Here is a 14,224-nt window from a genome sequence, read left to right as displayed (position 1 = left end):
GGGGGGAATCTCCCTGGAAATTGGAACCTGAGCTGGAAAACAGAAAGCGTATCTTCACAGATAACAATGGGAAATAATTGGCTGTAACTGATAGTGTCAAAGAGAACCAGAATTTCAAATTTGAAAACCAAGTCAACAAATATCAACAAACTCATTGGTCAGATATCATCAGTAATGGGGAAACTGCCCTGCACTGCTGCAGCTTGGGAGCTGATAGCATGTGGTGCCAGCATACCTTGTGTCTTAAAAGGAAAGTTTTACATCCAATCCTACAAACACCAGCTTTGGAAATGTAGATCATAGGACTGGGCTTACAATCATCATTGATTTTTACTGTTTTTAGGGGGATTCACTGTTTTTTATTTATTTAAAACATTTCTTGGCCACCTTTAAGGGCACGAGCCCCCCCCCCCCCCGGCGGCTTACAGCAATAAAATACATAAAAACACTTAAAATATTAAAAGTGATGAAACATAAAAACAATAGAAACAACAATAAAAGCTAACAATAAAACCAGCAACAACAACGGCAATAACAGCAACAGCAGCAGTCATATCAAGAGAAGGCCACGGTAAAATAATATGTTTCCACGGCCTTCTGAAAAGCCTGCAATGACGGAGCATGGTGGACCTCCGATGGCAACTTGTTCATGGGGCAACTGCAGAGAAGTGCAGTGATTGCCTCAGCTATAGGCTTCCTTTACCTGACAGTAGAAGAAAGATTCCTAGTTCTACTTTGTCTCCAGGCTTGCTGTTATGACTTATGCTTTGAAATCCTTTCTTCAGTTATCATCACCATCATAAACCTTAAATACTTGAGCCTTGCGTTTTAGCAGCATGTGCTTTGGGAGTAGAAACTACTCTCAGCTTATAATTTATGATAGTAACATTATATTACATTCAAAGTGAGTACAACTTGTATCTTGTTTAGGCTCCAAAGAAACACTTGCAAAATGGAATTATTCGTGGATACCAGATTGGTTACCGGGAATACAGTGCAGGGGGCAATTTCCAGTTCAACATCATCAGCATTGATACCACTGGAGACAGTGAAGTTTATACTTTAGATAACCTGAAAAAATTCACGCAATATGGCATGGTGGTACAGGCATGTAATCGAGCTGGAATAGGACCATCTTCTCAGGAAATTATCACTACTACTCTTGAGGATGGTAGGTAGTAAGTGTGTAAATGGCTTGAGAAAGCATAAGATCATATCTTGATGTTTTATATTTTTAGAACATGTGTTTATATTTCAATGTCAGTGTATGTGTTGTAGCCTAGTCTGACCTTAGCTGCAGGGAAAATTGTTACTAAAGTAGAAGTTTTGTTACCTTGGAGGTTGGCCTGTTTCTTTAAAGGAATCTGCCACCTTCACAGCAAAGGGAATATTTTATGCTAAATAATTACCTATCTGAAAAATGTGAAATGTTTTGGATAGAGCTAGAAAACTAAATCTCTTCTGTCTTACCTCCATCCCCCTCAGAATTTCTCCCTTGGGATAATGTCCTCAGTATTCTTGTCAGTGGGCCATTAGCCCCATGGACATCTATGAACCAATAGTATAGCTTTTAATGGTACTGCTTTACTCAATGCAGTATCACATTTTGGAATCTTGTACTGGATAAATGGGTTTCTGAATTTGGACACTGCTTGTCTTGGCTACTTGTCATGCCACAAACATCAGAAGTCTGAGCTTCCACATTGCTTCTGGCATGGCCAGCACCCAGAAACTCAAAATAAGTACTTCAGCAACCCACTGCAATAGTGTAAAGGATTCTGGGAACATTCTGAGTTTGTGCAAGGTACCCATCAGCATATGACACTTACATGGTGCTTCTAACCTGGCTGGAGCCCAGAGCAAAGAGGCGTGTACCCCACAGCCGCATAGCTCCTTGCCATGGTAGAGAGGAGTAAGGATAGGGGAACCAGGGATGTTTGAGCTCACTGAAATTCTCCAAACTTCACTTTGAAGCTCGGTTCGAAGTGAATACGCAATTTTTTAAACGTCATTACCAGTTCAGGAATTTGTGAATGTTTTTGAAAAAATGCGTTCCTATTTGCATTTGGGGTTGCGAACAGGGCAAGTTCAGATGATTTCTGAACTGAAATTAATTCCTGGCACATCTCTAGACAGGATGCTGTGGCCAACTGTCACATTGCTACTAGCTAGCACCGCATATGAACATGAGAGTGCTTTTGAGCCAGCTCAGGAGATTTGAGGGACATACTCTCAATTCATATGCATCCATGGGGTCCAGATCAGACTGGGAGAGTGATGCTGAGGGAGTGGGTTTTTCAACCTCATACCCTCATGCCATTTTCCTGGTCTAAATCCCTCATCCCATACACACGCACACATGCGCGCGCGTGCGCGGGCACACACACACACACACACACACACACAGTGTTTTCCCTATGAAAAAAAATGCAGATATCATATAGGTACCTGCATTCCCTTTCAAGGTACTGATTTAGATGGAGCGGGGAGTTAAACATCAGCTTTCCAGCTTCTGTGAGCTACAATGAATGGGGGGCAGGGTCGAGAGACAGAGGTCTCCCAATATCTTGCCTTGTTGAGGCCCAGTACATGGCTAAAAAAATTGAGCTTACTAGCTTACAATAATGCATGACACTTTCTAAGAATGGCAAAACTAGATTACGTGTGATGTATTTCTAGGTAATTGAGATCAAACTGTGTATATATATAGTGCTGTTCTTAAGCAATGATAGAGAGCCCTCTTGTGGTAAAGGGGGATTATTCAGTCAGCTAAGAAAATAGTGGAAAAGCATGCACTAATAGCATGATCCTTTGGGAGAGATTCTCAGATGTTTGAAGTAGTCAGAGCACTCTTAAAATAATTTCCAAGTAATATCAGCTCAGGTGAAATTCCTGTGTATGTTAATTAAGTAATAGAAAGCTTTTACATTTCTGAGTGCTTCTTTAAGTAAAGTGATATAGAATGTTGATGCTCTTCATTTGTTTTTGTTTTTCAGGTAGAACTGATACTGCTGAGAGATACTCTTGGCAATGTCTTTTAGTGCTGCAGTGCAGGTTCTCAGCAACTTGTAGGAACTAGAGATTACTTTAGGTTGTCAAATTTACAAATATTGGCATTGCTGCAGCTGAGACAGAGAGCGAGCGAGCAGGGATTTCTTATTACTTATTCTGGAGAGAGAGAAAGATTCCAAGTTCTTGTGGATCTTGTTCTCCCCCCATTGGTAATGGAACCCCCATGTATCCAGAGATCTTTTGATTGCAGGCATTGTATTTAAAATAGTTTTGAACCCTTTTTTGTTGCTCTAGAAATTAAACCTCTTAATTTCTACAATAATAATTCATACTTTAGTTATATTATCTGTCTATTTTGGCCAGTTTATAAAGTTTATAAAACTATTTGCTTAAATGTTAAGAATGGCCACATTCTAGCACTATTGTTATGTGTGGGTGAAAATGGCCTTCTGAAATTCTCCACCTTGTTTACAGGTAGCAAAAAGGGTGGCGGTGGCATTTCAGTTAATATACTCCAGGGCACAGCCCTGTGGTATTCTCCAACACTTGGTGGTGGAACAAGAAAGAACATTCTGAGAAAAATTATCAGAAAATTCCCTTCTGCAAAATTTCAGCTCAGTTAATACTGAATAAAACTATATTAGTTTATAGCAGTGGATGAGAGAAGCAATGTGCTAAGAGAGGAGGACCGGAAGAAGAAGGGCCAAGTCCAGCAATATTGAAACAATAATATTGAGCAATATTAAAACTGGACCCACAGTTGTGTATGACATTCTCAACCACATCTATGGGTGGCAAAATAGCGGTGGGATTTCCCCAAATATTCTTGAGAGCCCTCTGAAAATCTCCAATAGTTCAGAGAGGTCCTGAAAAGGACAATTCCTAGAACATTTATCAGAATTTTTGTTCATGTGAATCTTCAGCCCAGCTCTAGGGGAAACAGGTAGGTAGGTAGGTAGGTAGATAGATAGATAGATAGATAGATAGATAGATAGATAGATATGCATGCATGCACAAATTGCTGCACATTGAATATGCTTGCAAATCAATTCGCCATCCTGTATTTTGCCATATTGGCATGAAGTTTAACTTCTTGTTGACCTGGATAGAGGTAGTAGTGGTTGAGAAGTGGCAAATTCATTGAGCAGTATGCTATACTACCTGCACACTAGCAGAATGGACTGCTAGCACAACAGGAACTAGTGGTTCCTTAAACAATCAGAAATGAGCGGCAGCACTCATTTTCGGAATGGGGCAGGTCAGTGGAGCTCACAGAGAGGAGCTTGGCTGAGCTGTCCCATTCTGGAAATGAGCATTTCTGGTTATTTCTGGAAATGCTTGTTCCTGTAGTGCTAGCAATCCATTCTGCTGGTGCAACATAATTAGTGGAGGTGCAGTGGCAGTATAGGATACTGCTCATAATCTGTGAAGTGTGAACCCATGAACACATTGATGTTTTTCAGCACCTTGATGGAAAGTGCACAGAGTATCTTCATGATAATAACCGCAGGCTATGCAGTCTCGTACCATAACCCATATGATTATTATTACCATGCACTTACAGCAGTGGTTGAAATTGGGAGAGCATAATTTTACTAGCATCCTTATCAAATTATGTTCTTTAGTATGCACCATTGTCAACTTGTCTGCATTGTTGTACAAGACTGCTATTGGAAATAATGTTGTGATTATCATTTTCCCCTGAAGGATTTATTGAAGGAATGTAAAAGGACATTTTTGTGCATTTTTGAAAATGAGTCTTTTTCACTAAAATTTTTAACTATCTAATTTCAGTTCCTAGTTCACCTCCAGAGAACGTCCAAGCCATTGCTACATCACCAGAAACAATCTCTATTACCTGGTCTACACTTGCCAAAGATGCCCTCAATGGAATTCTACAGGGATTTAGGGTTATATATTGGGCTAATCTTTTGGATGGAGGTAAGTAACTTTGTGCCCTAAGCTTAGAACTTTTCCAATGGCATACAATATTTTCCAGGGTTGAAAGAATTTCTCCCATTCCTCTACACTCTTGTACCATGGGTTCACTCTGTCCTGTGTTCCACTCCACTAGAATTCTGATTTATCTAGGAGAATTTCTACAAATAATTCTGGAACTGGAGACTGTGCAATTTGCTGCAGCTTTCAGTTGCTGATGTGGACATGTGCATTCATTTAAAAAATGCCAAAAAAAGCAGTCCTAATGCAGATGGATTTATGGTTGCATCGATTATTTTTGTGCAGTGTTTTACTGTTGCACACATCTGCTCCTGTGGATTGGCAAAGCACTACACAAAAAGAATCTTAATACAGCGATACCTACAATTATATCAAGATAACTTTTTGCTGTGTCTTACAATGTATATGTGTACATCAGTAATGCAGAAATAAGAAACAGCATAATCCCACTTCAGGAACAAGAACAAGCAATTGAAAACTGAAATCTGGGGAGACATTCAAATCAGGAAATTTTTAGAAGCATCCATAATATTTCCTAATGCAACCCTGTCACAATGGTATCAAGAAATCATTTGGCAGTGCTTTAAACATGAAGCTGCTGCCAGTCAATACAGACTAATGTCCTCTTTTAGCAACTTACGATGCTATCAATGTTCGTTGTTGATTTTGATACTTGTCAGAAATAGAATACTTGACTAGATCCTAACCCACAGATGTTCTGGCAGGTGAGAGTTAGGATAAGGTGGACAAGCCCCTCTCTTGACAGGGCAGAGCTCCACTGGTAGTGGGGGGCATGTCCACTCTGGAAGCCCCAGTTACACATGGAAATCCACAGATGTAAATCGATCATTGGCAGTGTTCCTGCCAGCAGTAGACCCCAACACAGCAGACAGGTTGGAGGCAGCTTTGGGTCCAGGATCAGGCCCCTCAATTATGCCAGCCAGGAGCCAGCCCCTTCTACCTCCTGCTCTGGCTGGCTTGAGCCAGCAGGTCTTTGAAAGAGGCAGATACTTTGCTCCCATGAATCCCCTCTTAGCATTGCTCTCACATTGCTGTGTCTCAATAAATCTTTCAGTAACCATTTTCAAATGTATTGTTTATTTGTTTGTTACATTTATATCCTGCCTTTCCTCCAAGGAGTCAAAGGTGGTGAATATGATGATATTCTTCTTCTCCCTTTTTATCCTCACAACAACCCTGTAAGATGGGTTAGGCTGAGAGTCAGTGACTGGCTGAAAGTCACCCAGTGAGCTTCATGGCCGAGTGGAGGTTAGAACTCGGATCTTCTGGGTCCCAGTCCAACACTCTAACCACTACACCACACTGGATCTCCAAAACACATTTAATTTATTTAGCATCCTGCACTGCCATTCCGAATTTTTTAAAAACCTATTCAGTAAAATAAAATGTAGTTTCATAACATTTTTTAATCCAGGTAATTTAACAGCCTACTTAAAATATATCTGTCATAAGTCTAAAATAGCACATCAGTAATTTCAAAGTGTTTCACGTGTTTATTATTTTTCTCTATAAGACAGTTGCAATTTTTATGATTAAATGCACAGTATGGGCATTTAGCATGTTTATTTAATAATCATAATAAACTTTATCCCTACTACAGTTACGTATTTTAATCCGACAATTTCTTCCTTATGCTCACAGCAATATAATTACCACTCAATGGGAGAAGAATGATGCTGTCACTAACTCAATTTAATTTTCTGCTCCATAGAGCTGGGAGAAATTAAAAATGTTACCACTACACAGCCCTCATTAGAACTTGATGGTCTGGAAAAGTACACCAACTATAGCATCCAGGTGTTGGCATTCACACGAGCTGGAGACGGGGTTAGGAGTGAGCAGATTTTCACACGCACCAAAGAGGATGGTAAGAACTGAAACATTCTTGATAGCCATTTTGAAATATAATACTGCTGCTGTATCTTCACAGCTCTCCATAAATGCATAGCAAATTTTATCTGAATTAGAGATAGTCTACTATGTACATGCAGGCATCCATTTTGAATAGACAGGGTGGCCACCTGTCCTCCTTTACGGAGGACAGTCCTCTGTTTGTAGGACTACCAGAGGGCTGTCCTCTATTTGAAGGGATGTCCCATTCAAGTCTGGTATAAAGGTAAAGAGCCATCAGAAGGCAGAGCTGGGCTTTGAAGTTGCCCATCAGTAGCACCTGCACAGCAGACTGAGCAAGGTACACAGGTCACCTGGCCAGTCTTCATCACCATGTTGAGACATACTGTACTTCTATTTAAATTATAATAATAATTTCTAAATCTGCATCTGTACACATAAATTACTGTATGCATATTTTATGCAACCCAATGATGATGCATTTCCTCTTTTTTGGTGATTCATAGGAGGCCACTCTATATCCAGTGCTCTTCTGCCGGTTCTTGGGCCGTTCGGAGATATACTTTTTTTCTCATGGTTGGCCTTTAGAGCAGCCTTCTCCAATCTGAGTCCCCCCAGATGGTTTCAACTGCAATTCCCATCAACCCTGACCTAGGCCATAGGGGCAGATGGAAGTTGTAGTTATTTAAAGAAAAACATCCGAGGGGAGGCTGGTTTGGGGAAGGGTGTCTTGGGGGTTAGGCAGCAGGGAAGGAGTCATACCAGCACAGTCACCACTAGTGAAGTCAACATGTCTAGCTGAGTGTTTAGTAGGGTTTTTGGTCAGACAGGCAGGCCAGGGATATTTACATAGAATGAGTCCAAACAAGTTAAGGAGTGGGGGGCCCACAGTAAGTCTAGCAGGGCTGGGGAGCAGTACAAAATTAAGTAGAGTTAAGGAGCAAGGCTGGATCAGATTAGAACAGGGTAAGATATTGGATCTAGGAGCAAAACAGAGGATGTGCTCAGTTGTATAGAGAAAGGCTATAGGTAGGAAGTGGAAGCCAGGCGGAGGATGGTTGTTTCCGCCCTCAAGAGAACTACATCTCCCATTGTCTCCTGGTCTTTGTGCCCTGCCATGCTGTTAACCAATGCATAACAGCAAAGGGCAAGTGAAGGGAAGAGCAAAGTCCATTTAGGGGTGAGGGGGCTAAGGGGAAGGGGAAGGATGTCAGGGACAACACACGTGGGCATTTTTCAGAGTTCTTGGATTGTTTGGAAAAGTTACCTGATTTCTTTTCCCCAGGAAAATCATAATTTTCACATTAACCTGAAAAGGAGCTTTGGAGAGCTCACCCATCTATATTTTACAGGCTCATGATCACTTGAAATAAGGGCAATTTTTAAAAGGTCCACCTCCTAATGTATGTATCCTGTTTTCAAAAAGTTGACAAGTGATCCCCCCCGCCCCCTGGACAATCTGGCACGGCGTCCTTGTTTGACCCATCTGAGTTGGTTTTATTAAATCTACTCATTGCTCTACAGTCACCCCTAGAACAATTCAGCCTGCTCATTTGTGTTCTCTGCTTGTTGCACATTCTGATCTGGATGATATGGGCTAATTGGTTATGCTGGTTTGAAAATGGAAGATCTTGCCTTGGTGTGTGTGGACTTGGACTTAGATGAGCTTTGGATGTTTTCCAGTTCCACGTTCTGTGAACTCCCTACCTTGCTTAACTTCACCATTAACCTTTGGCATCAGTAGAATCTTTTCCTCAGGAAATGAGCAGCACAATACATCTTGTCAAGGGACTTAACTCACTTTCCCTTTGAACAATTTATCACAGACCATCTTGGCATGTGGTTTAATATAGCCTATACAGAGAAGGCCTAAAACAGCAAAAGAAACCATGTTTCCCCTAATTCATAAAATAAGAGTAAGCCCAAGAGGTGAGGAAAAGGATCCAGAAGCAACGTGTGTTTGCATTTGCATTTCTTGTCATGCGCAGCCCTTGATTTTCAACACCAGAGGTCAAGCAGGGCTCCACTTGAATTTATGTAAAAGAAAAAGTTCTGACTGTGAATACAAAATGAGGAGTCTTTTAAAGGTTTGCATTATTTAGTTCTTTCTCCCATGAAGCTGGCAGGAAAAAATATATATTTTTCCTGTCGAAAATGTTCATGGCATATCTTGCAGCAGAAATTTCTGGTGGTGTCTGTTGTTGTTTTTAAATATGCTCCATTTATCCCCTTTGCTTGGAGTTCCTTCTAAACTATAAATGGAGTTACTTATTAACCAAATGTCTTTCCACCTGAGGATTTATTTCAGCGATCATTAAAATTTAAATAAACACGCTCATTTTCTCTCCAGACTCTAGGCTTAAATTACATTCTCAAAGGCTATTGTATCTGTTGGCATGGGGGTTGAATGATTGCATTCATTAGAAATGATGCTTTATAAAATCTTAATTAAAACAATGAATCTGTGTTTGTTCCTTAACAGACAGACCAGATCCACAGCTGGGGCAAACCAGTATAGTCTAGTAAATGCCACCAATTTTCACCTGTTGGCATCATGCAGGCTTTTCTTCCTACACAATGGTGTTCAGTTCAGCGTAGGGTTGTCTGTTTGCTGTGCCTGACTGCTTTATGTTGGTGTATCGTCTCACTGTATTTTGATTTATTTATTTATTTTATTTAAAACATTTCTATCCTGCCCTATATCATTAAGATCTCAGGGTGGCATACAGATAAAATAAATTTAAACAGTATAAAACAATAAATAATTTAAACACCTAAAAACATATTAACCCATTAAACAAGTTAATACCAGTTAACATCTAAAACAATAAAACAGTTAAAATAATATGCTAGGGAATGCATTTAGCCCTCAGAGGCTATGGTAAAAAGCCATGTTTTTACTTGGCACCGAAACGAGACCAATGTCTGCACCAATCGGACCTCCAAGGGGTGCCACAGCAGAGAAGGCCCTCTCCCATGTCCCACCATAGTGTATATCTCGTACTTGTGGGATGCAGAGGAGGGCCCCTCCAACAGATCTCAGTTCTCAGGCAGGCATATATAGCGAGAGGCGCTCCCTCAAATATCGAGGTCCAAACCGCTCAGGGCTTTAAATGTCATCACCAAAACCTTGAATTTCGACTGGAAGCATATTGGCAGCCAGTGCAATCCCTTTAAAACTGGTGTTACGTGATTTTGATGAGGTGTTCCGGTCAGCAGACTAGCTGCTGCATTTTGCACTAGCTGCAACTTCCGAGTCATCTTCAAGGGCAGCCCCTCGTAAAGTGCATTGCCACAGTCTAATCGGGAAGTTACCAGCGCGTGTACTACTGTGGCTAGGCTATCTCTGTCCAGGAAAGGCCATAGCTGGTGGATCAGCCGAAGCTGGCCCCAAGTACTCTGGGCCACAGAGTCCACCTGGGGCTCCAGTGACAGGGATGGGTCTAGGAATACTCCCAAGCTATGCAGCTGCTCCTTCAGGGGGAGTGCAACCCCATCCAAGACAGGTCGCTTACCCAATTCCTGGACTCAGGAACCACCAATCCACAGAGCTTCCGTCTCGTCAGGATTTAGCTTCAGTTTATTGGCCCTCATCCAGCCCATTATAGCCTCCAGGCACTGGTCCAGCACCTTCACTGCCTCAGCTGACTCTGATGACAAGGAGAAATAGAGCTGAGCATCATTAGCGTACTGGTGACACCTCACCCCAAAACTCCTAATGACCTCTCCCAACGGCTTCATATAGATGTTGAACAGCATGGGGGAATAGAATAGAACCCTGTGGCACCCCACAGTTTACTAGCCATGGGGTAGAACAGCAGTCCCCCAATACCACTCTCTGGAAACGGCCCTGCAGGAAGGAGTGGAACCACCGTGGCACAGTGCCCCCAGCTCCCATCGTGCAGAGCCGATCCAGTAAGACACCATGATCAATGGTGTCAAAAGCCACTGAGAGAGCCAGGAAGATCAACAGAGTAGCACTCCCCCTGTCTTTCACCTGGAGTAGCTCATCAGTCAGAGCAGCCAAGGCCGTTTCCGTGCCATACCCTGGCCTGAAACCAGACTGAAATGGGTCCAGATAATCAGTTTCCTCCAAGAACATCTGAAGCTGCCCAGCCACCCCACGCTCAAGCACCTTGCCCCAAAAGGGGATACTGGCAATGGGACGATAGTTCTCACACACCTCTGGGTCCAGGGGAGTCCTCTTCAGGACAAGGTGCACTACAGCCTCTTTCAAGGCAGCAGGAACCACCCCCTGAAAGAGCGAAGCATTTACCACGGTACATCTGCCATAAGCATGCATCTCAGACGAAGCCCCCACAGAGCTCCAGTGCATAGACAAAATCCCTGCTTTCTATTGAAAGTCTGGGCACCACACTTTAAGAAGGACACAGACAAACTGGAAAAGGTTCAGGGGAGGGCAGCACAGATGATCACGGGACTGGAAACAAAGCCCTATGAGGAGAGACTGAAAGAGCTGGACACGTCTAGCCTTGAAGACTGAGGGGAGATATGATGGCAGTCTTCAAGGACTTGAAAGGTTGTCCCAGAGAGAAAGGCCAGGATCTCTTCTCGATCATCCCAGAATGCAGGACACAGAATAATGGACTCAAGTTACAGGAAGCCAGATTCCGGCTGAACATCAGGAAAAACCTCCTGACTGTTAGAGCAATACAGCAATGGAACCAATTACCTAGGGAGGTAGTGGGCTCTCCCATGCTGGAGGCATTCAGGACGAAGCTGGACAGCCACCTGTCAGGGATGCTCTGACTTGGATTCCTGCATTGAGCAGGGGGTTGGACTCGATGGTCCTATAGGCCCCTTCCAACCCTACTATTCTATGATTCCATGATTCACTCCACTGAGTTACTTAGGTGTGTACAGCTGTCCTCAACACAGGAGAAAAAGGGACAGCCCTGGCTTGCTGTTTGTGTTTGTACAAAATTCAGCCACTCGGCTGCTCACAGGCTGGGCAATGGGAGCACCTCTCACTGGCACTGGAACAACCGAACTGGTTCCTGGGCCATTTCCATGTACCACTCAAAGTGCTTAAAGCCGTGGGACCTCAGAGTTATATCCAGTGGTGGTTTTGCCTTAGTGGAAAGTGCTTTTGCTCATGTAGTTCGGCTACTTGATTTTTGCTGATTCCTCCCTACTCGCTTAAGCCCCTTCCCCGCCCAAGGGAGTAGTGGAGCCAGGGCTCACAGGGATGCGGCACTGACACTTTTTTGGTTCTCTGATGCCAGCATCAAATTCCTAGAGGCCTCAGAATGTCACCATCTATTTCAAATTGGCAACTTCTTCAAAAATGGTTACCGTTGCCAAATGAATGGATGAAAATGCTTCTGTTCAGTACAGTGAATAGCATGCTTTTCTTTTCCGCCTCCTTTTGAGTACATAATAAATATTTGATACATATGTGTACTGCTTGTGTACTGCTATATTTGTCTCCCCAAAACTGGGCTTCAGATGGTTGCATGGTTGAGCCAGCCGTCGTTTTCTTGTTAGGTTTGCCATACTCTGCAAGTCAATATGCATTGATTGATTTTGCCTCTTTAATAACTGCATGTGTTACAGTTCCAGGTCCTCCTGCTGGAGTTAAAGCAGCTGCAGCATCAGCTTCCACTGTGTTTGTATCCTGGCTACCTCCCATAAAATTGAATGGTGTCATCAGGAAGTACACTGTATTCTGCTCTCATCCGTACCCCACAGTAAGTTAACCAAAACACAAAAAATTAAAAATCGGGACTTTGGATAATCTGTGTGTGGGGGGAGTATTTTTCAGTCTCTTTGTTTCCTACATTTCATTCCTACAACCTGAAAAACAATTGCAGAGGTACAAAGGGCAGGATGATGAAAGGCCAGGACTTTTCTACAGTCACCTGCTATCATAGTTCTTTACTCCCTCATTCTATTTGCCATGCAACACACTGTCTTAAAAAACAGCCAGAGAATCCAACATAGTTGCCCTTCCCATTCTTTCCCATATAAAGAACACAAAAAGGAAAGTTGTGGGTGTCAATATGAGGGCTTATGGTTATTGACACTGCTTCCATTTCAGCCATCAGACCTCACTGCAGTGTGCTTCGAATAACCATATTTGCATGTGAAATACTTGGCCTGTATGCTTGAGAGTAATGTAACAAAATGGAGCATCCTGACACATCATCATCATCATCATTATTATTATTATTATTATTATTATTATTATTATTATTATTTCTGAGGGAATGCACATTTTTAGATGAGCTTCTATTCCTAACCAATGCATCCTTTGGTTTGTATTTTTACAAAACATTAACAATATTTGGACTGAATTTTCATTTTATTTGTCTAGACATGTTTGCCTTCAGTAAGGCAGCACCTCTTGGTACTGTTCATTTTTATGAAGAGTATTTTGGTTTTGGTTTTTTTAAGGGAAATAGAAAAATAAAATATTAGGCAGGGATGGGGAACCTTTGGCCCACCCAGCTTCTTCTCCAGGCCCCCTCTCCCAGTAAGGGAGAAACTCCTGGAACAGGAAACTCCTGTTGCACGACTGGAAGGTTGGATTTAGCACATAGAGTCTAATGGTATTACTTTGCTTCTTTCAGTTCTATGGGCAATTTTGAAACCCTGCAGAGCTGCTGGAGCGCAAAAGTCAACCCTACCCACCACATACTTGCTCTTGCATCCAAACCTCCCACAGAAAGCAATGGTTAATGGAAATATGTGGGAGTTAAGAAAACAAATGAAATAGTAACAAATGAGTAATGTGAACCAAATTTGATTTTAATAAATTAATAAATACATGAGGTTAAAAATAACAAAAATGGAGTTAAAAATGACCTTTTTCTTGCACACTTCTATTGTATTATTTAAAAACGATATCAGTGAAGGCCAAGTCGTGATCTGTGGGCAGAACATGGGACCTCAAATTATCCCCCCCCCAGCTGTGGTATTACCCTGAATCGTCTCTGGAATGGGGCACTGCTTTATCACCCTGGGCATACTGAGCCATACAGGGAAATTATGCACTATGACTTCTCCACTTTTGCTCATATGTTGGGGAATGACAACTGTGGAGAGGGCCCAGAGAAATGCTGAGAGATGGGATCCCCCCTATGCAGGCTGTGTGGTTGACTAGTGCAGGGAAATCCTGTTGATTCAGCATAACCCTTTGGGCACTGATATGACAATCTAGGGAAGTGGTATGATTGTATTTTAACCCAACCAGTAGGATGCCACCTTCCAGTTGGAGGAATTCTGAGTGCTGCACTCACCCTTTCTGGGGGAAAAAAAGTCCTGAGAGGAATAGTTTTAAGAGCTGGGTATGCTTATGATAGCTGCCTTCAAATATCTGAAGGGCTGACATGCAGAAGATGGAGTAGACTTGTTCTCT

At 42.3% G+C, this 14,224-nt stretch overlaps 1 protein-coding gene across 1 annotated transcript in view; it reads left to right on the top strand.

The window, feature by feature from the left end:
* Nucleotides 1-14,224, top strand: part of DSCAM (DS cell adhesion molecule) — a 534,028-nt gene that overhangs the window by 412,180 nt on the left and 107,624 nt on the right. The window contains exons 17-20 of the mRNA XM_084843767.1: nucleotides 931-1,171; nucleotides 4,807-4,953; nucleotides 6,704-6,859; nucleotides 12,421-12,554. Of these exons, the coding sequence (XP_084699893.1) occupies nucleotides 931-1,171; nucleotides 4,807-4,953; nucleotides 6,704-6,859; nucleotides 12,421-12,554 (678 nt within the window). The remainder of the gene's footprint in view (nucleotides 1-930; nucleotides 1,172-4,806; nucleotides 4,954-6,703; nucleotides 6,860-12,420; nucleotides 12,555-14,224) is intronic.

The sequence above is a fragment of the Heloderma suspectum genome, chromosome 3 (assembly GCF_057233095.1).
Source record: "Heloderma suspectum isolate Gila_16-S chromosome 3, 16-S_ref, whole genome shotgun sequence".
In the NCBI taxonomy this organism is placed as follows: Eukaryota; Metazoa; Chordata; class Lepidosauria; order Squamata; family Helodermatidae; genus Heloderma; species Heloderma suspectum.
The sequence above is the reverse complement of the archived record's forward strand: the minus strand, read 5'-3'. Positions and strand labels throughout refer to the sequence as shown.